Source organism: Eschrichtius robustus, chromosome 13, assembly GCF_028021215.1.
Source record: "Eschrichtius robustus isolate mEscRob2 chromosome 13, mEscRob2.pri, whole genome shotgun sequence".
In the NCBI taxonomy this organism is placed as follows: domain Eukaryota; kingdom Metazoa; phylum Chordata; class Mammalia; order Artiodactyla; family Eschrichtiidae; genus Eschrichtius; species Eschrichtius robustus.
Window position 1 is genome coordinate 103569483 of NC_090836.1, and position 23698 is coordinate 103593180.

A 23698-nucleotide genomic window follows, 5' to 3' on the forward strand; every position below is an offset into this window, starting at 1 on the left:
TTTAATTTATTTATTTTTGGCTGCATTGGGTCTTCGTTGCTGTGTGCGGGCTTTCTCTAGTTGCGGTGAGCAGGAGCTACTCTTCTTTGCGGTGCGCGGACTTCTCATTGTAGTGGCTTCTCTTGTGGAGCACAGGCTCTAGGTGCGTGGGCTCAGTAGTTGTGGCACGCAGGCTCAGTAGTTGTGGCTCGGGGGCTCTAGAGCGCAGGCTCAGTAGTTGTGGCGCACGGGCTTAGTTGCCCCACAGCATGTGGGATCTTCCCTGACCAGGGCTTGAACCCGCGTCCCCTGCATTGGCAGGTGGATTCTTAACCACTGCGCCACCAGGGAAGCCCTACCCCCGCCCCCTTCTTAAGGTGAAATGCTGGTTTGGGTCTGATTTGCTATGCTTTGCTGAGGCTGGATTCAGGCTGCTGGGGGGGGGGGGCAGATGGTGGGGTTCTGGTTAGCTGAGCTGTAGGGGGACAGCCTGGGGGAGGAGCCTGTTCAGAAGGCCACACCCTCAACTGTAGAGTGGGAGGGGGTGGCTGGGGAGACCCTGTGGTCCGATGGGGGGGGAGCAGCACAGCGCTGAGCTCCTCTGAGGGGCAGGAATACCTGATGTCAGAAACAGGAGTTGCCCTCCTCTCTCCCCTCTCTCCTCCCCTCCCCTTCCCTCCCCTCTCCTTCCCCTCCCCTCTCCCCTCCCCTTCCCCTCTCCCCTCCCCTTCCCCTCTCCCCTCCCCTCCCCTCCCCCTCCCCTCCCCTCCCCTCCCCCTCCCCTCCCCTCCCCTCCCCCTCCCCTCCCCTCCCCTCCCCCTCCCCTCCCCTCCCCTCCCCTCCCCCTCCCCTCCCCTCCCCCTCCCCTCCCCTCCCCTCCCCCTCCCCTCCCCTCCCCTCCCCCTCCCCTCCCCTCCCCCTCCCCTCCCCTCCCCTCCCCTCTCCCCCTCCCCTCCCCTCCCCCCCTCCCCTCCCCTCCTCCCCTCCCCTCTCCCCCTCCCCTCCCCTCCCCCCCTCCCCTCCCCTCCTCCCTCCCCTCCCCCCCTCCCCTCCCCTCCTCCCCTCTCCCCCTCCCCTCCTCCCCTCCCCTCCTCCCCTCCCTCCTCCCCTCCCCTCTCCCCCTCCCCTCCCCTCCTCCCCTCCCCCCTCCCCTCCCCTCCTCCCCTCCCCTCTCCCCCTCCCCTCCCCTCCCCTCCCCTCCCCTCCCCTCTCCCCCTCCCCTCCCCTCCCCTCCCCTCTCCCCCTCCCCTCCCCTCCCCCTCCCCTCCCCTCTCCCCCTCCCCCTCCCCTCCCGTGTCCTTATCAACTGTGCGGGCTATTCCAGGCCTGGAGTGGAGTAAATGGGCCAGAGGCCTGAGCCCAGGGAGGTGTGTCCCGGGAAGGTGAGACTGCTCTCACCTGAAGGCCGGTGGGGAGGGTCTGCTGTGAGCTGGGGGGCGGGGGGCGCCGGCGGCCCAGTGCTCTGCAGCCCCCGGGGGTGGTGGGCGTGTTGGGCAGGAAGAGGGTCCCGGGGACTGTGACGGGCAGCGTGGGGATGGGACCAGCTGAGGTGTGGGGTCCGGTGCGGACGTCCCGACACGTAGTGGGTCCCTAGCACACAGGGAGTGGATTGTTGGGACCTGTGGCAGCAGGTGGGGCTGGGGCTGGCTGTTTCAGTGCCTGTGTGCGTTGGTAGTTGCATCATTAATTATGTAGGATGCAGACGGCCATTGGCTTTTCACACCGTGAGCCATTATCTTCATGGTTGTGCTTGGGGTTATTTATTCTTTTTAAGAGTTAACGTCACCTAGTGCTGTAACCTGCACTTAACGTATTTGCTCAGTTCTCTGGAAGATGGGGACTAAAACGTTTCTACAGGTCAGCCGCCTAAAGTATCGTAGCCACACAGGCTGATGGATTCGGCCACGATTGTTCTCCCGGAGCAAGTGCACGCTTTGCTTTAATTACCTTTGTAGAAAAGTGAGTGTCCGAAGGCTCTCCCCACATGGGGACTTCCTCTTGAGACTGATTTAGGAGAATCCCCGGTGCATCTTGCTACCAGCGGTGCTTTCTCCCCATGGAATAGCCAATAAGGTGGATGATTGCAGATCTCATCTTAACTTTAAGGCACCAGCACAGCTTGCTGTTTACAGAACGATTTGTCACAGGGTCCTGCGGAGAGAGGAGCCCTTTGGCCACAAAATTATTCTTTCCAGAGCATCTGTTTTGGAAATGGACTATTTTACGCCTTGATTTCTCAAGGCCGGCAGTGCCCGTGATCTCGAGAACGCTGCCACCGGCTTGTAACCCTTCCCACAGGTGTCACCTGAGTGCTGGCAGTCTCCTCCCGTTCTCCTAGCGGCAGGAGGTCAGGTCACTGTGAGGGTCTCCCCCAGGGGCAGCATGGCTCGGGCCCTCACACCCCCGTCGGCCATGCCCTCTGCTGGGGCTGGGCCTCCCGTCCACGGCCCTCCACCTCCACTGAGGCGGCCAGGCCGGGGCGTGGTGCGCGTGAGAGCCCTGGGCTGCTCTGCATGGCACACTGGGGACCGCGGCTGGGTGTTGGTGCCAGGCCTACAGGCTGCCGCACGCCCGTGGCCGGCTCTCTGCCTCTCCCCTCACCCAGGGTCTGGGGTTGTGTCCATGGACACAGGCCCCTGCCGGGGCCCCGCTGCAGCTGCCCAAGGCCAGGGCTGGGGTCATGGGGAGCAGGGAGCTGATGGGGGCACCCTCAGGGCACCGTGTCCGAGCCCATCCCCGCATCTCTTCCCCGCAGCACTGGAACAGGCCAGGGCTTCTCAGATTCTGGTCTCGCAACCCCTTTGATCGTGAGTTAGCGAAGTCATCAGAGAGCCTGTTTATGTGGTATGTATCCATTGCTCTTTCCTGTGTGAGAAATTAAAACTAAGGAATTTACAAATATTTATTTATCGAAAACTCGAAAACTGCCAACTGTAAACCCATTACATGTTAACATAAATAGCATATTTTTGTGTTTAAAAAAATCACTATTTTCCCCCAAAAGGGGAAATTAGTGGTGAAGGGGGCACTGGTGGTTTTGCAGGCCTTGGCGGGGTCTGGTTAATTAAAGACAGCTGGGTTCTCTGGGCCCCCGCCATCACCCCCATAGCCGGTGGGGCCTCAAGGGGGCAAGTGTGGAAAGCAGACGATGTCTGAGGATTGCTGTTAAGTAGATCTGACCTCCTGGGCCCCCTGAGAGGGTCTTGGGGACCCCCAGGGCTCCTGGACCACACTCTGAGAACTAGGAGACATGTCCCTGCAGTGGAGAGTGAGAGCCTTTTTTAAAGTTGTTTTTTTTTTCTGTTTTATTTGAACCCTCCTTATTTCTTTTATCTTAAAATTTTAATTTTGAACTTCGTTTATGTGGCCTAGTCCACACATTCAGGAGTTTGTTCAGAAGGGGTTGCAGCCTGCGCTGGGTCCCCGTCCTGCCTGATTCTCCCCACCCCCTTCTCCCCGCAGGTAGCAGGCACACACACTGGAATGAAACGACCTCGCCCACACGTCGTTTTGCAAGTGTGAGTAGGAGACATTCCTGGAAACGGAAGTGTGGTTTTACTGGATTTTGCAAAATTGCCCTCTGCTCCACTCCTAAGCGGGGGGACCCCGTTTGCCTGTCCTGACAGCCACATGCTGCGTCTCTGCCAGTCTGTTAGGAAAAGGGTTTCCTGATGTAATTTTAATTTGTATTTTTCTCTTTGTAAGTGAAGGTTGATTGCCGTTTCATGTATTTAAGAACTGTTTGTTTTCCTTTGCTATAGACTGTCTGTATCTCTTGCCCATTTTTCTCCTGGGCTGTTTTTCAACATTAGACAAATTAATGCTTCGTAATATGTACTGCAAATATGTTTTCCAGGGTTACCATTTATCTTTGACTGTTTATGGAGGCTTTCGCCTTGCAGAAATGTGTTTTTGTGTAATCTGTCGTCTCCTTTATCATGTGTCACGTCTTGCTTTGGAAAGGCCCTGCCTGGCCCCCAGGTTCTGAGTCCCCCCGCCATGGCCCCCCTGGCTCCTTCCCTGCTTTCCTTATTTTACACTCAAGGCTTTGGTCCATTTTGAATTTATTTCGGGAGGGTGTGAGGTATGGTTCCAGCATTATCTTTTCCCACAAAGCTCGGGATGTCCCAGCATCATTTGTTGAATGATGTGTGTCTCCCCTCTGAGGAGGCCCCTTTGATCCCAGTTAGGTCTGGGTCTGTTTCTGTACATTCTCGTTCATTCCACGGCTCTGCCGTGTATTCACGTGCTATCATCGCACTTTTGACTTCTGACCGTAGCTGCATCGTGTTTTATTATGTGGCAGGGCCAGTCTCCCCTCATCACTCTTGCTTTTCAGAATTGTCCCAGCTATTTGGCTGGTTTTTCCTTATAAGCCGTAGACTGAGCTTGTCTTGCTTCCTCTAAAACCTTTTTGTTATTCTTTTAAGGGGGATCACATTAAGTTTATAGATTATTTTAGGGTTTTGTGTGACCATTCTCCCCTCCTTTCCTCTCTCTTTATACATAAATATGGAAAATACACATAACATAATACGTGTAAATAATACTATACCAATAAATATTTGGTGAAATATACATAAGATTTACACCGTTTTTGAAATGTGCCGTTCAGTGGCATTAAGTACATTCACATTGTACTCAGTGCACGATTAATGTACACCCATCTTCGGAACTTCCTCATCTTCCCAAACTGAAACTCTCTCCCCATGAAACACTCACTCCCCATCCCCGTCTCCCAGCCCCTGGCCCCCACCATCCTACTTTCTGTCCCTGTGGATTTGCCTCCTAGGTGCCTCATATAAGTGGATCATATAGTATTTGTCTTTTTGTGACCTGCTTATTTCCCTGAGCTTAATGTCCTCAAGGTTGTAGCACGTGTCAATGCTTCCTTCCTTTTTAAGGCTGAATAATATCCCCCTTATGTAGAGACCACACTTTGTTTATCCATTCAATGGTTGATGGACACTTGGGTTACTTCCTTGTTTTGGCTGTTGTGCTGCTGTGAACCTGGGTGTACCGGTATCTGTTTGAGTCCCTGCTTTCAGTTCTTTTGGAATACCCAGACGTGGAATTGCTGGATCATACGGTAGTCCTGTTTTTAATTTTTTGAGGAACTGCTGTGCTGTTTTCTGTAGTCGCCATGGCTGTGGTTTATGCGTGCTGAAAATCAGGCCGGAGTGTTTGCTGAGGATACGGTGAACCCCAGCTCTGCTGCTGACCAGGCCGGACCTCCGAGAGCCTGGCTTCCTGGTCCCGCGAGCAGGTCCCGGTGGGCGGGCGGGAGGGACGAGACCCTGGGCTCCATCTTCCACCTCTAGGAGCTGTGACCTCCCTCTCTGAACCTCACTCTCCTCATTTCATTAAAAAGGGGAGGCCCCATAATAGTAGCAGCTCATGTTTATTAAGTTCTTAGTACGTGCCAGGCCCAGAGACAAGGCGTGGAGGGGCCGGGGTCCCGGAGGCTGGTGTGGGCTCATGTTTATTAAGTTCTTAGTACGTGCCAGGCCCAGAGACAAGGCGTGGAGGGGCCGGGGTCCCGGAGGCTGGTGTGGGCTCATGTTTATTAAGTTCTTAGTACGTGCCAGGCCCAGAGACAAGGCATGGAGGGGCAGGGGTCCCGGAGGCTCGTGTGGGAGGATTAAACGACGTGAGGCCTGGGAGCATCAAGCAGGTGCTTGTTCTCCACAAAGCGTGGCTGTTAGTAAAGAGTGGGGTGGGTCATCCTGGGCGATCCCTGCCCTCGCCCCTCCCACTGGTGCATCCGCGCCCTGTGTTGGTCCACACCTGCCGGCCCAATCAGGCCACCGTCTCTCCCCTGCTGTCCCATGCCATGACCCCAGATGAACCCGAGCGCCTTGTCTGCCCCCGCCCGTCCCCACCGTTTCCTTCTGGCTTGTTCTGGTGTAGGCGCTCTGTCCAGGGTGCCTTCCTCTGCAGCGCACGGTGGCCTCCTTGGTGCAGTCAGCCCGAGGACTAGCCATCACCTCCCGAGAGCAGCCTCCTCTGCATCCTGGTACCGACCGCAGCTGGTGCATAGTAGGTGCTCATTAAATGCTCAAGCAGATCTGTCCTTATTGTTACTGCTGGATGCCTCTGCTCCAGCCCATGAGACTTCCACTGCCCGCTTACCACTCTCTGTTCCTAATCCCCGCCGGATGGGGAGCCGCGCGGGGCAGACCCCCGCCCCCTACGTGACGTGCCTGTGGAGCGCTTAGACCCAGCCTGTCTCGTGCCAGCACAACCCACCTGCCACCTTGCGTCAGCCCAGCCGGGAGATCTGTGTGAGGCGGAACTGCCGACCACGGTGGGTGGTTACCTGGGCGGCACGTGCGAAAAGGACTCAGGGTTTGTCTATCTGTCTGTCTGTTTATTTTTAAATGTTTCTTCTTCGTCACTGGACGTGAGTTTTATAGCAGAGGCGTAAGGTGAGGGCGCCAGCCAGGCACCTCTGCTGTCAGGCCCTGCCTGGGGCTGTGTTCCTTTCTTGGCCAGCTCAGCAGGAAATGTGGGTTCCACCTTCTCTGCGCTGGGTGGTGTTTTAAACACAGAAAGCCTTTTGTGGCGGATGTGCTTGACAGCCCCCCGCGGGCCGGTGAATATCCCAGGGCTTGGTCTGCGGGTGAGTCCAGCGGGGCCCTGGGAGGGAGCCCTCGGCCTCAGCTGGGCCAAGTTTCCAAAAAGGAAGAAGTTGCCGCAGGCCAGTGGTTTGGAGGTGCCCCCGAGGCCCTTTTCCCCGGGGGCTGTTTAAGGCCCCGTGGGCTGACTTTGGTGCTGGGTTTACCCAGGGACCAGGACGTCCTTTAAAGTGTGCCTCCCTCACCCACTGATTCTCTGCCACGCCGCGTGCTGGGCCCGGACGCTGAGGTGGGGGCTGGCCGGGATCCCTGCCCTTGAGCAGAGTGATCTGGGGATGGGGGGCGGTGTGGGGCAGTTGGGGAGCCCTCGGGGGGAGGGGCAGTGCATGGTACTGAAGTGTGGGTCGGAGGGCTGCAGGTGGGAGGGGTGGGGAGGGGCCGGCTCCTCGTTTCCTGAGGTCTTTTTCACTGTGCTGCTTGTCACACCGCAGAGCAGGGGGCCCTGCCGGAGACCTGAGTGTGGATGGTGGCCTCCGGTGGTGGGCTAGTCAGAGCTGGAGGCTGGCCCCTCTGCCTCGGGTGGGATACAGGATGGGGCGGGGGAAGGCCCTGGCACATGGCCCAGGTGGGACAGAAGAGAGTGGCTCTCAGCGTGTTGGGTTCCCTCCCTGAGATCCTCCTGGCCCCTCGGCACAGGCGGCGCCTTGCCCTCAGCCCTTTCCTAAAGAAGGTTTGACGATGACGAGGCCCACACCCGAGTGTGAGAGTGGCAAGGCCACTGGGAGTGGGACCCCAGTGCTGAGTGAGGGCCCAGTTCCCTGTTCGGGGGCCAGTAAGTACTGGGACCCAGTTGAGAGTCCTTGTTCTGCTGGGCATTTATCGCCTTGAGACAAGGGACAGCCAGCCGTGGCCCACGTCAAAAGTGGCCCACCCACTGCTCCCTGCTTTGGTAACTATTCTTCTTGGCCCAGAGCCACACCTGTTTCATGCTGCAGCAGCGTGTGAACTTGTGACAGGCTGTGTGGCCGCCACACCTAAGACATTACCGCCAGGGCCCTTTGCAGAGGGGGTTCGCCGAGCCTGTGCGTTCAGTCTGGGGCTGTGGTGCATTTGGAGAAGAGCTTGTTTGCCGACAGCTGTGGGCCAGAGCCTCTCTCTGCTTTCAGGAGCTGGGCCAGGGCGCTGGCAGGAAGTCGTGACGAATACTGGGAATCCGGAAGGTGTTTCCTCCCAGCTGTCTCATTGGCTGGATTTTCCCCAGTCCTGGATGCTAGGAGTGACGGAGAGACTTGGAAAAAAAGAACGCTTCCACCAGAAATGAGTCCTTGTGTGCGTTTCCTACTGTTTAGTTTATGTTGCTTGTTTATACAACACAGGTTCATACAAACCTAAACTCTAGGTTTTCCTGCTAGCTTTGTTTTGTTTAGATGAATGGCTGTGCGGCCAGTCTGCCGGGCTCCCCACTCGGTCTGTAGGCAGGGGGGCCTGTGGGCTCTCGTACAGCGTGATGGATGCATTAACAGAGGCATGTGCTGGGGAGGGTGGGTGCCTGGGGCAAGTGCAGGCTTGAGTGCAGCGAGGTTGGCTCATGTTCCTGATGAGGCTCTTACCCCGAGCCTCAGTTTCCCCATCTGTCAGTGGGTGTAACAGCAGCTCTTCCCTCTCAGTGTTGTGACCAGGACGCATGACACCTGGGGTGGGGAGAGGGGCTTGTCGTTCTTGCCTGAGATTTGGGGCCCTGCAGGCTCTGGGCGCGCAGGAGGCCTGTGGGGTGGAAGCTCAGTGCTGAGGATGGTCCTCGCCCTGTGGAGGGCCCACGCTCCCGCCACAGCACGGGCCGCAAGCCCTCGCCTGGGGCTTTTCTCCAGGGTCCGTGCTCTTGTGAGCCTGGACTGAAGCCTGAGTGCCCAAGGGTGCGTCCTCAGGTAGGCACAGCCTACACCTGTGTCAGGTGCCACTCTTTCTTAGTGCCACCTTAAAGCCAGGGGGCTGAGGCTTAGGGAGGGCTGGGCATGACCAGCCTCTACAGACCTCACTCTTGACCCTCTGGGGCTGGTCCAGGGTCAGAGGGCATGGATCACACAGAGCTGGGAGCGCAGCTGAGCCTTGGTGCCTGAGGGCTGGCGGAGGACGCTGCGTCCTCTCTGAAGCGGCCTCTGGCTTCCCGGGGCCTCTAGTCTGAACTCTCTGTGTTGCCCACTGTCTGCAGGCCCCACAGACCCCAGGTTTGGGTCCCTCCCTCCTCGGAAGCTGGTAATGACCGGGGGCGGGGGGCGGTCTTGGGATGTCCCAGAGCCTCTTACCCTCCCTTCCACAGCACCCCCGAAAGTAAAGTGCCAGGGGTTCCCGTGGAGATGGAGAGTAATGCAGGGTAGTGACGTCTGTTCAGTGGTTTTTTTGGAAAGTGGCGTCTGAGTTTTCCCCATGGTTACTGCTGCCCGCCGGGCGGCCCCTGAGTCCTTCCCCGCGCGCTTCACGTCATCCTCTGGCTGCCCTCTGAGCAGGGACTACCGTTAGCCTCTGTGTGACCAAGGAAGCCAGGGCGTGGCGGTCATGTGTCACCTGCAGGGTCAGCAGCAGAGGCAGCCGGGGTCCTGGCCGTGGTGGCTCACGGCCTCGAGACCATCAGGTGACTTAGCTCGTGTCCGGGGCCCAGCAGAGCCCGCTTGCTCCCAGCGGTGTCTGTGAACACGACAGTACTTAGGGCAATTGGAACCGACCTGACAGGTGACGGTGCCATACCCTCCAGCCCCCCGGCCAAGGTGATGGCGACATGGGGCCCGAGCAGGGGTGACGTCACTGAGGGTGGGAGCAGCCTGGCTGGACGGGAAGGGGATTCCGAACCAGAGGTAGAAGAATGGGGTGTCACCCGGTGGCAGGGAATGGCCTGGGCAGTGTCCCCAAGGCCGGGGAGACCTGGCGTCTTGTATGGGGACCCAAGGGGGGCCGGGATGGCAGTGAGCAGGACATGAGGACAGTGTGCCCGCCTGAGCTCCCTGCTGCTGGCCCCGGGCTCGTGGGGCCCCACCTAGAGGCTCGGGTCCAGCACATTCTTTTGTGCACTCCCCCGACCCTGTCCCCCTGGCCTACCTGAGCGTGGTGGTCTGGGTCCTGCTTCCCAGGGCTGTCTTTGACCCCTTCGGGCCTCTCAGGGACTTTCACTTTGACCTGTGCCCCCGAGCTGTGCCAGGGAAGGAGGAGGGCAGGCGGGGGCACTGGTGTTTCCTGAGCCCTGCTCCCTGTGTGGCCGAGACAGCCTGGGACGGAGGGATGGGGCGGTGGTGCGTTAGAGCTGCTCACGAGGGCCTGCAAGAGCCGGTTGTGAAGTTTTCAGGAACTTTGTGAGCTGGCCACTCACAAAATGAAGAGTGTATAAAAGTTAGATAAATTACATTGAAAGCAAAGGTATCAATATTAAATGCTCGAAGGTGCCCGTTTCTGAACTATTTCACTACGTTTTATGACTGGGTTATGATCCTGAGGTGACTGGCATCTCTTGGGCCTGGTGGAAATCCTATGGCCGGTGGCCCTGGGCAGCTCTTCCCACCCACGTGCTCATTCACTGCCGGACATCACTTCGGTGGCTTGAAAATGGCCACGATGGGAGTGGTTACACCATGGAAACGGGTAGATACTGCACATCAGGGCTTCACTTCTCATTTTGTTGCTTGTCTAGACTAAAGAAAGTGATGGAGAAAACGCTGATATGCAGGTGAAGGTTAAGCGTGTGACGTCCGTCGCATTCACTGCGAAGGCACAGGAAGGTTGAGGAAACCTCCTCCTGTTAGAATACTATCGTCTGCTTCAGCAAGGACGTCTCTCCCGTCCTAGACAAACGAATAAGGTTCTGCCTTCCTTTCCCACCTTTGTTGTGTCTTGTTCACGTAAACAGGGACGTCAGCCGACATTCAGGCCGGAACCGCACTTGTTGGTCAGCTGCAGTCCTGGTTGACCGGAGGGAGGATTTCGGCACAAATTAGTGAAAGCATCCTGTGGGCATCACTTGGCTGTGTGGAGGTTACAGTAAAGAGTGTTGGACGTTTTATTACTATTTGTACATGTGCAACACATCTTTATCACTGAGATTATAATAAATGTGTGTATGTCTATGCCCAGGGGTGTCGCTAGGGCCTGCATGGTCCCAGCTCACAGAGGAGGGTGTGGTGGCTTCACCAGGACCCTCCCAGCTCTCCTGCGCTTCCTGACCGGCTCCCCCCGCCGCCCTGGCCCACAGCGGGGCCACGGAGCCAGCAGGACCCTGGGCAGCTTCCCTGTTAAATGCAGAAAACTCAGCTCCTGGCCCAGGGCGGGTCTTGGCCTGACCTGTGCAGGACGGAAAGCCCCTGAAGAATTCAGGCCTCTTCCTGGAGAAACGCCCCAGGCTGTCGAAGCCTTGGAGTTAAGCTCTGGAAGTGCTCACGGATTTAGGGACTTCGTGCTTCGTCAGGAGAGCTCGAGGGCAAAGTCCACGGACAGCCCTTTGCTTTGAGGCCTCTGTGGCTGGGCGGCTCCGAGCGTGGGCACGGGCCTGGCTCTCCCGGCACTCAGGGCCCAGTCGTGGGGGCCCCGCCTTTGTGCAACGTCCCCTCTGTCACTGAATGGCCAGCATGTGCCAGCCCTGCTGAGACAGACGGGGCGCTTTCAGCACCTGCCCTCGGGCATGCATGCTAACCGGTGGGGCTGGGGGCACAGATCCTAAACCAGGGAGCTCGCCGGAAGTTGCAGGACTCCAAACCAGACGGGCTGATAGAATTCGAGGCGGGGACTTGGAGGAGGACGAGCTGGCACGGGGCCATCCCAGAACCTAAAGTGCTGGGCGCCGCAGTAGGAACAAAATGTGATGGCCAGAGGGCCCACGAGGGTCAGCAGGGCTGGAGCCCAGTGGGGGAAGCCCTGGGAGGGGTCTCGGCGGGATGCTTCAGACTCCGGTTGCCCGCCACCTGGAGAAGGGGCTCCGTGAGGTGTGTGGCTGCCTGGACCAGACCCGGCCGGGCTGGAGGGTGGGGCGGGGGCAGAGCAGCACAGGTGTGGAGCAGCCTGGCTGGGAGGTGGGGACCCTGCTCGCCGTAGGTGACTGTGCAGCGATCACGTGATCAAGGGCTCCTTCCAGGGTTTTGACTTGAGCAGCTGCTGGTACAGGTGCCACCCAGGAGCAGGGCCCGCGGAGGCTCCAGCTCCGAGCTGAGTGTGGCAGAGTCGAGCTACCGATGCGGTGTCCCACAGACAGTGGGCCACCCGGAGTCCAGCTCACGGGGAGGCTGGTGGGCGTGGAGTCAGCGGAGTGTCTGAACGTTTGGGGTCCCGCTAACTGAGGCTGGATCCGGGATCAGGGCAGTGGCTCCCTGACCGGCCTAGAGTTTGGGGGAACCCGTGGGTCATTGGGCGTGAGCCAACATCTTGAGCCTGGCATGATTGGGGCGGAGCTGTCACCCGTGCCTTGTGGGTCTTGGGCATCCCAGACTGCTCCCCGGGCGGGATGGCCCAGCACGGGGCCCCACGGGCTGCCCTGGAGCTGTGTGCATGTCGGGGTCCTGAGGGCATGGCTGCAGGGCTGTGGGCCTCTGGGGCTGTCTTCTTGGAGAACAGAGACCTGGCAGAGGGCCGGGTGGCCGGTTGGGACTGGCCTTGGGTGGGGTGGAGGGAGAGTCCCGGTCCTCACCCAACATCTGTGACTCCCCAGGAATATGGTTTAGGACAAGGGTTGCTTCCTGTGGGAAAAAGGATGTTGTTTATCCTGGGATCAGCAGAAGAGCCACTAGATAACAGGGGGTGAAGCCAGGCCGAGCTGGTTGTCTGAACGCAGACGGGAGCTTGGCCGGGGGTCGTGAGCCCCGTGCAGCGAGGAGAATGGCTGGGACCTGGGACATGGCAAGTGCTGGACCAGGAACCACTTTTTTCTAAATCTTGGTCTGGGAGGGAAAGTAAAGTCCTTTGCGGTTTCCAAGTCCAGTGTTCCCTAGACACTGCGGCCTTTGTGTGTCCAGGAGCCATTCAGCGGGTTTCCAGAGCAGCGTGCTTTGTGTCCCGGGGCCAGAGCTGGCCTCAGTCTTGTGTCCCGAGGGCCCGGAGCACGGGGACGCTGCCTTGAGGCTCCCCTCGCCGTGCCCCTCTGTCTGCTTGCCTCCACGGCTGCACGCTCCTTGCAGACATCGCGGCTCTGAGCAGGGGTCTGGAGTAGCCACAGGGAGCGTCTCCCAACGCGTCTACTTCCACGTGGAGGTACAGGGAGCTGGGGCAGCAGGTCCTGCTCTGAGGGGCTGCCCCACCTTGAGGGGTGGGTGTGAAGGGAGCTGCCCGGGGGCCTGTGGGTGCACGTGGAGGGGCCGGGTCTTTGGGGAGTGCGTGGTGGGTGTGCAGGGAGTTGGGGGCTGGTTGGATCCAGGGAAGACTGGATGGGGGCTGGGGCGGGAGTGGGACACATGGCAGCCCCTGGACGGAAGGTGCAGGTGAGCTTTGTGGAGACGGTGTCCATGGACACTGGCTTTGTGGGGAGAGCTTTGCTCTGGGTCACACTTGGTATCCAGCCCCCGGCCCCCCCTCACTGTCCGTGGACAACATCCGTGTTGGTCTTCCATCTTCATCTGGAAGTTGGGGGTGACCGGCTTGGACGGTGTAGTTGAGATGAGGTCGTCCCGGGGTAGGGTGGGCCGCCCCTCAGCCTGGGGGGGGGGGTGGGGTGTGTGACGGGGAGAGCTTCCCTCGCAGTCTGGACCCGCCTGGGAGGGGTGGTCAGGTGTCCTGGCACCTGGTCCTCATTGGGCAGCGGCATGAACTGCTCGCCTCTCCAGGAGCCCCAGGGGCCTGGGGGCAGGGCAGTGGGGACGGAGCAGGCCCTCGGGGACCCCCGCCCTCGCTGAGGGCTGATGTGAGCGGGTGTCAGGAGGAGCCGGGTTGGGGTGAGCGGGCAGCTGCCAGCAGGGGCCCCGCTGGGCAGGGGGGCGCGTGGGCTCGGTGCCGGGGCAGCGTGGGTTGTGAGCGGCATCCTGATGGTGGCAGGGCGGACACTTGGCGCTTCGTCCCCTTTCCCCGGGCGGCCACGTCATTTGCTTGCTGGGCTGAATCAGGAAGGAAGGCAGCCCCAGCCTGCGGGGTGGTGAGTCCCAGACAGGAGAACCGCCTGACGGGACCCGGCAAGGAGGGAAGCAGGCCCATCCCTTCCGCCCCGCTTCCATCCGACGCTGGGGGCGGCGGGGTCCCCCAGGTCCTTCTGAAAACGGAAGGAAGGTTTTACATGGCTGCACTTCCCCTGCCCGGTTTGCTTTTAGTTTTCAAGTTAGAAAAGCAATTGGAAAGGACACGTGGAGAGAAGTTTCACAGCCACCCGCGAGCCTCAAGCAGGGTCCTGTGTCACCTGTGGTCTGTGTAGATGCCAGTTGTCCGTAACGGTGACCTCGGTGCAGCAACGTTTTGTCACCGCCTCTGAGACTCCCAGGGATGTCTGTGCGTCCCGCGTGGCGCTCAGAGCTCCCGGCCTGGCTGTGGCGCTGCCAAGATGCCCTCCACGTGCTGGATTTGCCCCTGGGACGGATCCCGAGACCAGGAATCACTGGTTCAGAGGGCGTTGATGTTCATGCTTCCTGCTGCCTCTGCCACATCTCTGGCTTTTGTTTCCTTTTTGGTGAAGGTGGAGGCTTTTGCACAAGGACTGGGTAACTTTCCTCTTGCTCACTGAGTTTGTGGGTCTGTGTACCAAGGTCCTCTAATTTTCACCAATTTGTTCAGGTTGTCTCACAACAAAAATATTAGTTCTCATGTACCTGGCTTGCTACATGTATCCCCTGTTTCATTGCAGCTTTTTTTTTTTAAATAAATTTATTTATTTTATTTTATTTATTTTATTTTTGGCTGCATTGGGTCTTTGTTGCTGTTCGCAGGCTTCCTCTAGTTGCAGTGAGCGGGGGCTACTCTTCGTTGCGGTGTGCGGGCTTCTCATTGCGGTGGCTTCTCTTGTTGGGAGCATGGGCTCAGTAGTTGTGGCGCACGGGCTTAGTTGCTCTGCGGCATGTGGGATCTTCACAAACCAGGGCTCGAACCTGTGTCCCCTGCATTGGCAGGCGGATTCTTAACCACTGCCCCACCAGGGAAGCCCCTCATTGCAGCTTTAAAACAAATGTCTATTTACTTTTGTCTGGTTGACTGAGTCTTTTTATTTTTTCAGTCTCTTAATGTAGACTGTCAGCCTCTCTCTAGGGACTTAAGTTCTCCCTTCTTTTTTCTCTTCTTTTTTATAAAGTTTACTTAACCTTTTAGTCCGTCTGGAGTTCACAGCTCCTTCAGGTGGATATCTTTCCAGATGGCTGGCCATGTGCCCCTTTCCCGCCATGTGAGCAGGGACACTGGCTTCTCCAGCCCCATGGCCTTGCCCACTCCTGGGCTACCCTGGACTCCAGGGGATGGTGGGTTTCCTGTGGTTTTTGCACCAGGGTTAGGGTTAGGGTTAGGCCACATCAGGCCACCTTAGTGTTCCACGTGAGCCCCGAGAAGCATCTGTCCCAGGAACACCTGCAGACCCTCCCCCGATGTGCTGCAGCCTCAGTTGTCCTTGTAGAGCGGAGCCCTGGCTCATTCTGACGTGGGGCTCACGGGCCGCCACTGTTCACAAGCTTTCTTGCCTTGAGCAGTGATGCCGGGGGAGTGGAGGCCCCTTGGAAGGTGGGGCAGGTACGCAGGGCTGCAGGCAGGCACCCTGGGCTGTGATTTAACATGATTTAAAGGCTCCGAGCCTGCACCGTCCGAAACAGGAAGTGCTTCTCCCTGCCTTCGTGGTTCTCCGTAAACTGTCCCGACTGGGGCGGTTCGGGCTGAGTTGATGGATTCCACCCTGCTCACCCCACTTCCTGCCCGCCCTGCAGGAGATCAGCGTGCTGTTTATTGGGTCCAGGCTGAGTGTCTGTGCTTGTGCGTCATCTCAAATTCTCGGGATACTTTGGCCCGATCGGGGTTAATCCCTTTTCAGAGGTGGAAGCTGAAGCCCAGAAAGGTGGGAAGTGGCGGGACAGGCTTTGAGCCCAGGTGTGTCCAGAGTCCCTGCCCCGCAGGGACCCCGGGCCTCTTGCAGACGTTGGGGGCCGAGGACTGTGTGACCAGGACCGGGGTTGGGCCGCACGGCCCCTGCCGTGGGCTTGGGAGTGAGGTGGGCTGGACGTGCAGAAGGGCCACTACGCCCCACCCACTGGGCTTTCCTGGCCGGGTTGGGTCAGAGATGTGGGGAGTGGGCACCCCTGTAGACATCCATCCCTGGTGTGCATGTGAGTTTGAACTTACATGTGTCCTCCATGCCAGCACACAGAGACACCACACCAGGCCTTTGCTGCCCTCTCTCCAGGCTGGAAGGATCCAGCGCCGGCAGCTCGGGGGCTGTGCTCAGGAGGCGGGTGGGCGGGCGCTGGGCTTCCTGACTGGCCGTGTGTGGGAAGATATCTCGGAGCGAGTGAGGCTGAGCTGGTCCTGAGAGCAGAGCTGGGGTGCCCAGGCGAGCAGGACGGTGTTTCAGGCCGATGGGGCAGCCTGGGCCGTGTCCCTGGGAGCGGGGCCAGGTGGAGCGAGGGGACGGGGCCCGGGGGTGGGGGGTCTGAGACACCCTGAGGCCCAGCGTTCTGGGGGCTGTCCTGGGCGTGCACATGGTCGCGGGTCTTGACGGTTGTTAGAGCCTGGGAGGAGGAGCGCCGGCCCTCCCCGCTTCTCACCACGGTGTCTCCCCACCCCCGCCTCCCCAGCCCCCTCTTCCCAGGGTCTGCGGCTCCCTTGCTGCTCCAGGCTGGCCCCGTCTTTGTGCTGGGAGGTCCCACCGAGAGACGTGGCTTCCTTCTGCCCTGTGGGCCACTCGGGGGAGCTGGCCTGGGTGGGCGACGGGGGTCCGAGCTCAGCGGCCAGCCCAGCCGGATGGGGGTGACAGAGGGCCCCGGCCTGGTGGGCGCAAGACGGGAGCCTGTGGGCCCCGGGGCCCCTGAATCGCAGGACTGGCTGCTCCCTGAGGGCAGGGCCAGGTGGCAGCCCAGGGCTGGGGCCTGGAGCCGTGTGTGGGAGGGCGGTGGCTAGCGAGTGGCTGACCACGTGACCGTACCTCCCCCTTGCTGTCTTGCAGGGACCCCGAGCGTCATGTTAAGGTAAAGCAGAGGGGCTCAGTGCTGAACATGCTAAGGAGGCTGGACAAAATCAGGTTCAGAGGTCACAAGAGAGATGACTTCCTTGATCTAGCAGAGTCTCCAAACGCCTCGGACACCGAATGCGGAGACGAGACACCCCTGAAGACACCTCGGACCTCGCCCCGGGACAGCGAGGAGCTGAGGGACCCTGTGAGTACCGGAGCGCCCCCCCCTCTGCGCGGCCGCAGGCGCCAGGCCCCGCGCTGGGGGGGGAGGCTGGCCCCATCCTCAGGCGGCCACGCTGAGCGTGCGCTTGGGTGGACCACGTCCTGCCCAGGCTGCTCAGACACAGACGGGGCCGCTCCCCATCTCGCCCCAGTCCTCCGCCAGCCTCACTGGTGGGGGCTCATCCCCGGGCCGAGCATAATTTGTCCATTGGCCGGTTTTCTTTTCCTTCCTCACTGGTTTTCTGGGTGACCAGCAAACGTCTCACACAGCCTGATGCCCGGGAGTTGGACTCGAGGGGTCGCAGGGCGCTGTCTGGAGGCTGCTGGCCCCTGGCCCGAGGGCAGCTGCCTCTGGGTGCCTGGCTGGTCTGCCTGGCCGTCCCAGAGTGCATGTCATCGCCCCCTGGCAGCTGGCCGAGCCCAGGCTGGGCCTCATCAGCCCACGTGGGGACAGTGGCCCCTGTGGGCCCATCAGTGGACGCCCTTTATTTGGACAGCAAGTTTCCTCAGCGGGGCTCGCGGCTCTGGTGGGAACCAGGCGTGAGCAGGCCCTGCCTTCTGGAAGCTTGTGTTTTGTCAGCGGGCATGCAGCAGGGTGGGGTGTGCTTCCTGTGGTCCCCTCCTGGCCAGGTGTGACCGCCGGGCTCCCCGTTGTGGGCACAGCTGCCCGAATCCTCCCTGTTGTCAGGGAAGAAGCCCAGAGCCATCCAGCCCCCGCCAGCTATGGATGCCCTGCCCGAGTGGACGCCAGATCTGGTGGCCTGTGGGTTCCTCCCCAAGCACCTGAGCTAGGTTTTCCTTCCAGATGTGGCCGTGAGCCCTCGCCTTCCCAGCTCCTTGTATTATTAATGCTTTGTAATAGAACAGGGATGGCGCGTTTGCTCCGGGCAGGAATGAATAATTGATTGGCACGGCCTTCTAAGAGCCAGCCATCCAGTCAGGTAGGGCTGGAGCTGCAGAGCCTGGAGGGGCGTGCCCTGCTTGGGTACTTGCTGTGTCCCCTGCAGAGGTGGTGGCGGTCCTCCCGCCATTGGGCCCGGTGCGGGCCAGGGCCTCGCTTGACTTGTCTCCTAATGCAGCCCATCAGCATCTGCCTGTCGGGACATCGCGGGGCTCACGGGCGCTGTCCTAAGAAGGGGGTGCCTCCACGTCGGGGTGGGTCCAGCTGGCCGGCGAGGGCCGAGGGGAGGACCTGAGGGAGGGGCGAGCACGGGGGCCGTGCGTACAAATGGCTGTCACGCTCACTCCCCCCGCCCTCGGGGCTCTCTCTCCGTGGTGGCGGGAGGAGCCAGCATCCCACCCTGGGATGTGTCGTCCTTCACTTAAGCTCTGCCCCGAGGGGCACTCGGTCACTCCCATGAGCCTCGTGCCCACGTGGCCTGCGTCACCCCGGGTGTGCGGGCAGGGTCGTGTGTCTGTCATCCTGGGGCTGTCACCAGCACCCTCCCACGAGCGTGCAGTGTCCGCCGCCGCCACCCGAGGGGCCCGCGTGCCACGCCCTTGCCCACCTTGCACAGGGTGTCCCCAGGTGTTTCTGTTCTGCGAACCCGAGGGGTGAAGAGTGGCTTTTCCTACGAGGGAGGTTGGTCACCTTTGCCTGTGTTTAGGCTTCATTCTTCTTATTTTTTTTAACTTGTGGTAACGTGCGCATAACATAAAATTGACCGCTGTAACCATTTTTACGTGTCCAGCTCCGTGGCATTAAGCACATTCACATTGTCGTGCGGCCATCCCCACCATCCATCTCCAGAACTTTTTCTTCATCTTCCCAAACTGAAACTCAGTCCGCATTAAACAGCAGCTCCGCAGCTCCCCCTCCAGGCCGCCCCCAGCCCCGTCTGCTTTCCGTCTGTGACCCGACTCCTCCAGCTCCGTCCTGAGTGAGCCCCGCGGTGTTTGTCCCCTGTGACTGGCCTGTCTCAGCACCATGTCCTCAGGGGCCATCGTGCTGTAGCGTCAGGCTTCATCCTTACGTCCTTTTTTGTGGGCAACCCGTCTGCGTCCTGGGGCAAAGGAGGCGAGCGGACCCAGTGGTTGAGGGTAGAATCCGGGTCCCATGGTGGGGGAGGGGAATGAGGGGGGAGGGGGTCCTGGACGGGCAGACGGGCTCGAGGGGGGCGCAGCGGTGGAGGGGTGATGTCCAGGGCAGGGTGTGGCTGCGGTCGGGGGAGGGCCGTTGAAGAGGAAGATGAGGAGTCTGAGGCCAGGGTCCACCGAGTGGTTGGTGACAGGCCAGTAGGGAGAGGGGCAAGGAGGAGAGGACCAGAGCCCTAGAGCTGGGGCAGAGGGAGAGACCCCACGCACGTGGAGGCGGAGCGGGCAACGCCTCCAGGAGCCGGGGGCAGAAGCCGGTCCCGCCGCGGAGAGCCGTGGTTCTAGGGAAGCGGGGGGAAGAGGCAGCCAGACCGCTGCCCTGGCTTTGTGGCGGCAGCGCTGCAGCCTTGGTGGTCCCGAGTCCAGGCTCCCGACCCCAAGCTTAGCGTTGCTCTCGGCAAGTCTGAAAAGGGGTCAGCAGGAGGGACCCAAGGGGCTCGCGGAGGGGTTTGGGCCCCAGGATTTCCGGGCACCACCCCCGGCACCTGCCATCCGCCTCGGTGCCCCCTCCAGCTGCCTGGCTCCCCAGAGCTGGTCCTCACCGTCCCTGCCGTCCTGTGGGCGCCCAGCTGAGCTGCCGCAGCTTCGACACGGAGTCCGGCCAAAGCCACAAGGGTCCCAGGCTCTCTTGGACCCGGGGGCCCCTGTAGGAGCTCTTCAGCTCTAGGGCAAGTTCCAGAGGAACTTAATTCCAGCAGCTTAGAGACTAACACGCGCCACAGCCTTCCGAGGACGTGCATTCACGTGTTCAGACGGGGCTGCAAACCGGGGGACGCCCTGCCTGCTTTGGTGGGAAGTTGCTGACATAATGGAGTCCAGCGTTCTGCTTCCGAATCAGTGTAGAGCCTCCTTTCCGGGCCAGCCTCTGCCCTCCGCTCTGCGGCCACCACCTTGGGCGCCGAGGTTGGGGATGGGCCGGGGAGGGACAAATGGGCGAGCCTGGGCCATCTTCTCCGCGCAGAGCAGGGGGCGTACCCTGCCTTTCGCCTACCGCCCAGTCTCGCTGTACCTGCCCCTGCCAGGCCCACGGGGCGGGCAGGTAAACATGGCCTGGTCCCTGCCCTCTGGGACCTCATGCCCCGGTAGCCAGAGCAGCTGAAAGTCCAGGAGGTCACGTGCCAGGACAGGGCAGCCATGGGCTAGAGGGTCTTACTGGCCCCCGTTGTTCCCCAGTGTGAGCTGCTGCTTCCCGGGGTGTGGCCTCCGAGCAGGTGACCTGTGCCTGGAGCAGTCACCGGGGCTGTCACGGGCCCTGTCCATGCCGGGTGTCCCCTTGCTCACCCTGCCTTCGGGGGGTGGTCGTGGAGACCAAAACTGGGGAGTCGGATTCCCCCCCATTGCATGGCAGGGCGCTCAGGTGCCGCCCTCACCAGGTCAGCGGTGGGGTGGGCGTGAGCCGGCAGCCCTGCTGCGCCCCGGGCAGGCCTGGCTGTGCCAATGTGTGCACCCCTTTCCAGCGGGCAGCGGTGGCCTGAAACAGGAGCCTGCCCTGGGCCCGGCGGGATGGCGGGTGGTGGCTTTAATTAGCCTTCTGTGGGAAAGGACAGGCCCCAGTTTGGAGTTCACTCTCCTCAGAGCCTGGCACGTGGACACGCCCTGCCCCACCTCCCCGGAGTCCTGTTGCTGCCCCTCCCAGGGCAAGAGGGCGACAGGCCCTGTGGCCAGGCCCACCCTCCTCCTGGGAGGTCGCCACTCGGGCCGGGGCAGGTTCCGATGGTTTCCTTCCCTCTGCAGCCTGAGAGTTGTGTTGTGACCGTCAGGAGGCTTAGCGTCATGCTTCCGGTTTTGCCTTTGCTATTGCTGAAAGTCAGCCTCACCGGGGCTCTGAGGACGTCCCCGTTGTCTGAAATTTCCCTTCCACCGACCGGCGAAGCCGAGGTGAACTGATGCTCCTCTGAGCTCCTGGTGTTTTCCTTCTAGGCTGGTCCAGGGACCCTCATCATGGCTGCAGGAGTCCAGGACTTTAACCGGACAGAGTTTGATCGCTTAAATGAGATCAAAGGTCACCTGGAAATCGCGTTACTGGAAAAACACTTCTTACGTGAGTACCAGTCGGGGAGGGAGGGGCAGAGGGGACGCTGTCCTGCAGGAGTGCAGCTGGGTCACAAGAGGTGTCACCAGGCTAGCAGTGGGGACAGGTGTGGACGTCCCCACACGGCCTTTTGCGTCCTGGGTCTGCATCTCCCTTTGCTGCTCCACGAAGCTCAGCACTCCTGTCTGGATGGCCACGATGCCTTTACTCTGAGATAGACGAGAACGTCACTGGGGAAGGAATAAGACGTCCCCTGGAAGGTCTCACTACGTTAGTGAATCTGGCGCATGGCCATGGTTAACTCAGCATGTAATAGCGCTTTTTGGAGGAATCTGAAATTTTCTGTTGTGTGTAGTTTGCACATCAAGGAGGGAGTGTGGGAGGGGGCACAGTGGGGTTTTATTGTCTGTTGGCCGCGGGCACGGGTACCTTGGCATTTGGCATTTGTGTTGCTTAACTGTCGGCCCTCCTGCTGGGGGCGTTGGCCTCTGGGTAGTGATGATAGTAGAGATGGTTCTGGAAGGGCCTGCGGGGCTCCTCCCAGAGATGATCCCATTTGATGGGTTGCCTTTGCTCCTCTCGCCGCCCCTCTGTCCTGCCTTGCAGACGAGGAAACGGAGGCACCAGGGCTAAGAAAAGTGATCCTACTGGTAGGTTAAGTCTTCTGACTAGTAGGGGGTTTAAACCAGGCAGACTAGCCCTGAAGCCCCCGCCTGTGACACAGTGTTTTCACAGCTGACACCAGGCTGTGGGCGATGATATTAGGGAAAAAATACAGGGAGAAAGAAGCAGCTTTGCCCCTGTGTGCCCAGAGCCAGTCACGTCTGGGCCACGAGGAGAGCCGCCCGGGCCCAGGAGGAAGGGCCCCTTGGGCGTCATGCCCAGCTGGGGTCTCCCTCTGATACCTGGGACCAAGCAGCTGGCGCCCTTGCTTGCCCGCAGGCACCCGCCCTCTGTCCCCACCTGAGTCCTCTCCCTCTTCCGTCTAGTGTCTCCCTCGTTTATGTGACAAGTGTCATCTGAGCTCCAGCCGTGGGCACCCCGGCTGTGCCGCCCATGCAGCACGCGGGGCCCGTTGCCCGCAAACGAAGGCGGGGTGTCAGCGCCGCGGCGGGAAGCCTTGGGGGCCTGCCTTCTTCTCCCAGAAGTGGGCGGCGTGGCTCTCACTACATTTCTGTGCACCTTCCAGCCACCAGGTGCTGCAGCCCCGTCTCCTCCCAGGCCCCTCTTCCCGGTCAGTACCTCCCTGGGCGAGCGTGCGTGTGCACGCACGTGTGTACGCGCACGAGCTCTGGGCGTGTGCCCGTCTGCACCCCGCCGGCCAGCGCTCGCCCGCAGGGTCCGAGCACCGAGGTTCTGAGGACGGCGCTGTGGAGTGACCCAGTCTCCCTGCGAGTCTGAGGTTGCGGCTGAGCTGGCTGGGGACACGGGGCCGGGCTGGGTCTGCTGGGACTTCCCGCGCTGCGGGCGGTGAGGGCCCTGCCTGGTTAGGCCCTGGTGCCTGTGGCCTCGGCCTTTGCCGAGCTCCCGCGGGGCGGCTCTGCGTGAACGGCGGGGCGGCCCAGGTGGTCTCGCCAGTGCTGAGCAGGCCCCGCTGGGTGGAGGCTGTGCTGGGCAGCAGAGCTGGACGGCCCTGCTCGAGGCAGCAGTGGGTGGAGCCTTGTGAAAGCGCCTTTGGTGGGTCACGCGGAGGATATTGGTGATTTCACGGGGTTCGAGGAACCAGCAGAGTCAAGGGCTCTCAACGGAAGGGGAAGGGTCTGTGAGAGCATCCAACAGGGAGCCCCCCCGGGCCAGGGAGGGGCAGCGTGAGGCTTCCAGGAGAAGGGGTTACGGGCGGGGCGGGCGGGGAGCGAGTGTCCACCAGGCAGCCGGGTGGGCCGGACAGCTGCGACCCACAGGGATGCCTGTCTGGGGCCACCCTGCTCTGTGTTGAAAAAAGGAAAAGAAAAGAGGCCGCCTGGCTCCGGATCGGCGTCGCGGGCGTCCTTGGACCGGTCCTCGTGGTCTGTCCTCCGTGTTTTACCAGAAGAGTAAAACAGTGGGTAGCTCATGTTGTAAAAGTGCAGAGTTCCACTTCGGCAGCCCGGGGCCAGATGGGGAAGGTAATAATTATGGGCATTTTTTTTTAGTTATGGGAAATTTTAGATGGATCAGAAATAGAGAACGTGGTGTAACGTGCCTCTCACGCACCTGCCGTCGGTTTCAGCAAGAATCGGCTCGCGGCCAGGCTGGTTTCCTCCAAGCCCCCACCTACAGCCCCTCTCCCCCAGGTCTTTTGAAGCAAATTCCAGCCAGCATTCTGTCATTTGACCCATAAATATTTTAGTAGATAGCTCATCGTGGGTTTTTGGTTTTGTTTTTTGGCTGTGCCGCGGCTTGCGGGATCTTAGCTCCCTGACCAGGGATCGAACCCGCTCCCCCTGCAGTGGAAGCACAGAGTTCTTTCTAACCCCTGGACTGCCAGGGAAGTCCCCCATTCTGTTTTAAAAACAAAAGTCCCGAGTCCAGTATTACAACTAAAAAAATCAAGTTTTTCTTGAATATCATCAGATACCCAACTTAAGCTCCAATTTCCCCAGTTGTCTGGTCATTTTTTGGGCAACTCTGGAATCACACAAGGTCCATAGGTTGTGACTGGTAGATGTACCTCTCCTGTCTTTTACTCTGCCCGTTCTCCCTGCATCTGTTTTTGCTCTTTGT

General features: G+C 60.2%; 1 protein-coding gene across 5 annotated transcripts in view; it reads left to right on the forward strand.

The window, feature by feature from the left end:
- GRAMD4 (GRAM domain containing 4) overlaps positions 1–23698 on the forward strand; it is a 78400-nt gene that overhangs the window by 17091 nt on the left and 37611 nt on the right. The window contains exons 2-4 of one of the 5 annotated variants that reach the window (XM_068560451.1): positions 16642–16663; positions 16755–16852; positions 20884–21004. In XM_068560451.1, the coding sequence (XP_068416552.1) occupies positions 20905–21004 (100 nt within the window). In that variant the 5' untranslated portion in view covers positions 16642–16663; positions 16755–16852; positions 20884–20904. Of the gene's footprint in view, positions 1–3477; positions 3498–15510; positions 15570–16641; positions 16853–20883; positions 21005–23698 lie in introns of those variants that run through there. The other 4 variants (XM_068560452.1, XM_068560448.1, XM_068560453.1 and 1 more) reach the window with 4 other exon arrangements.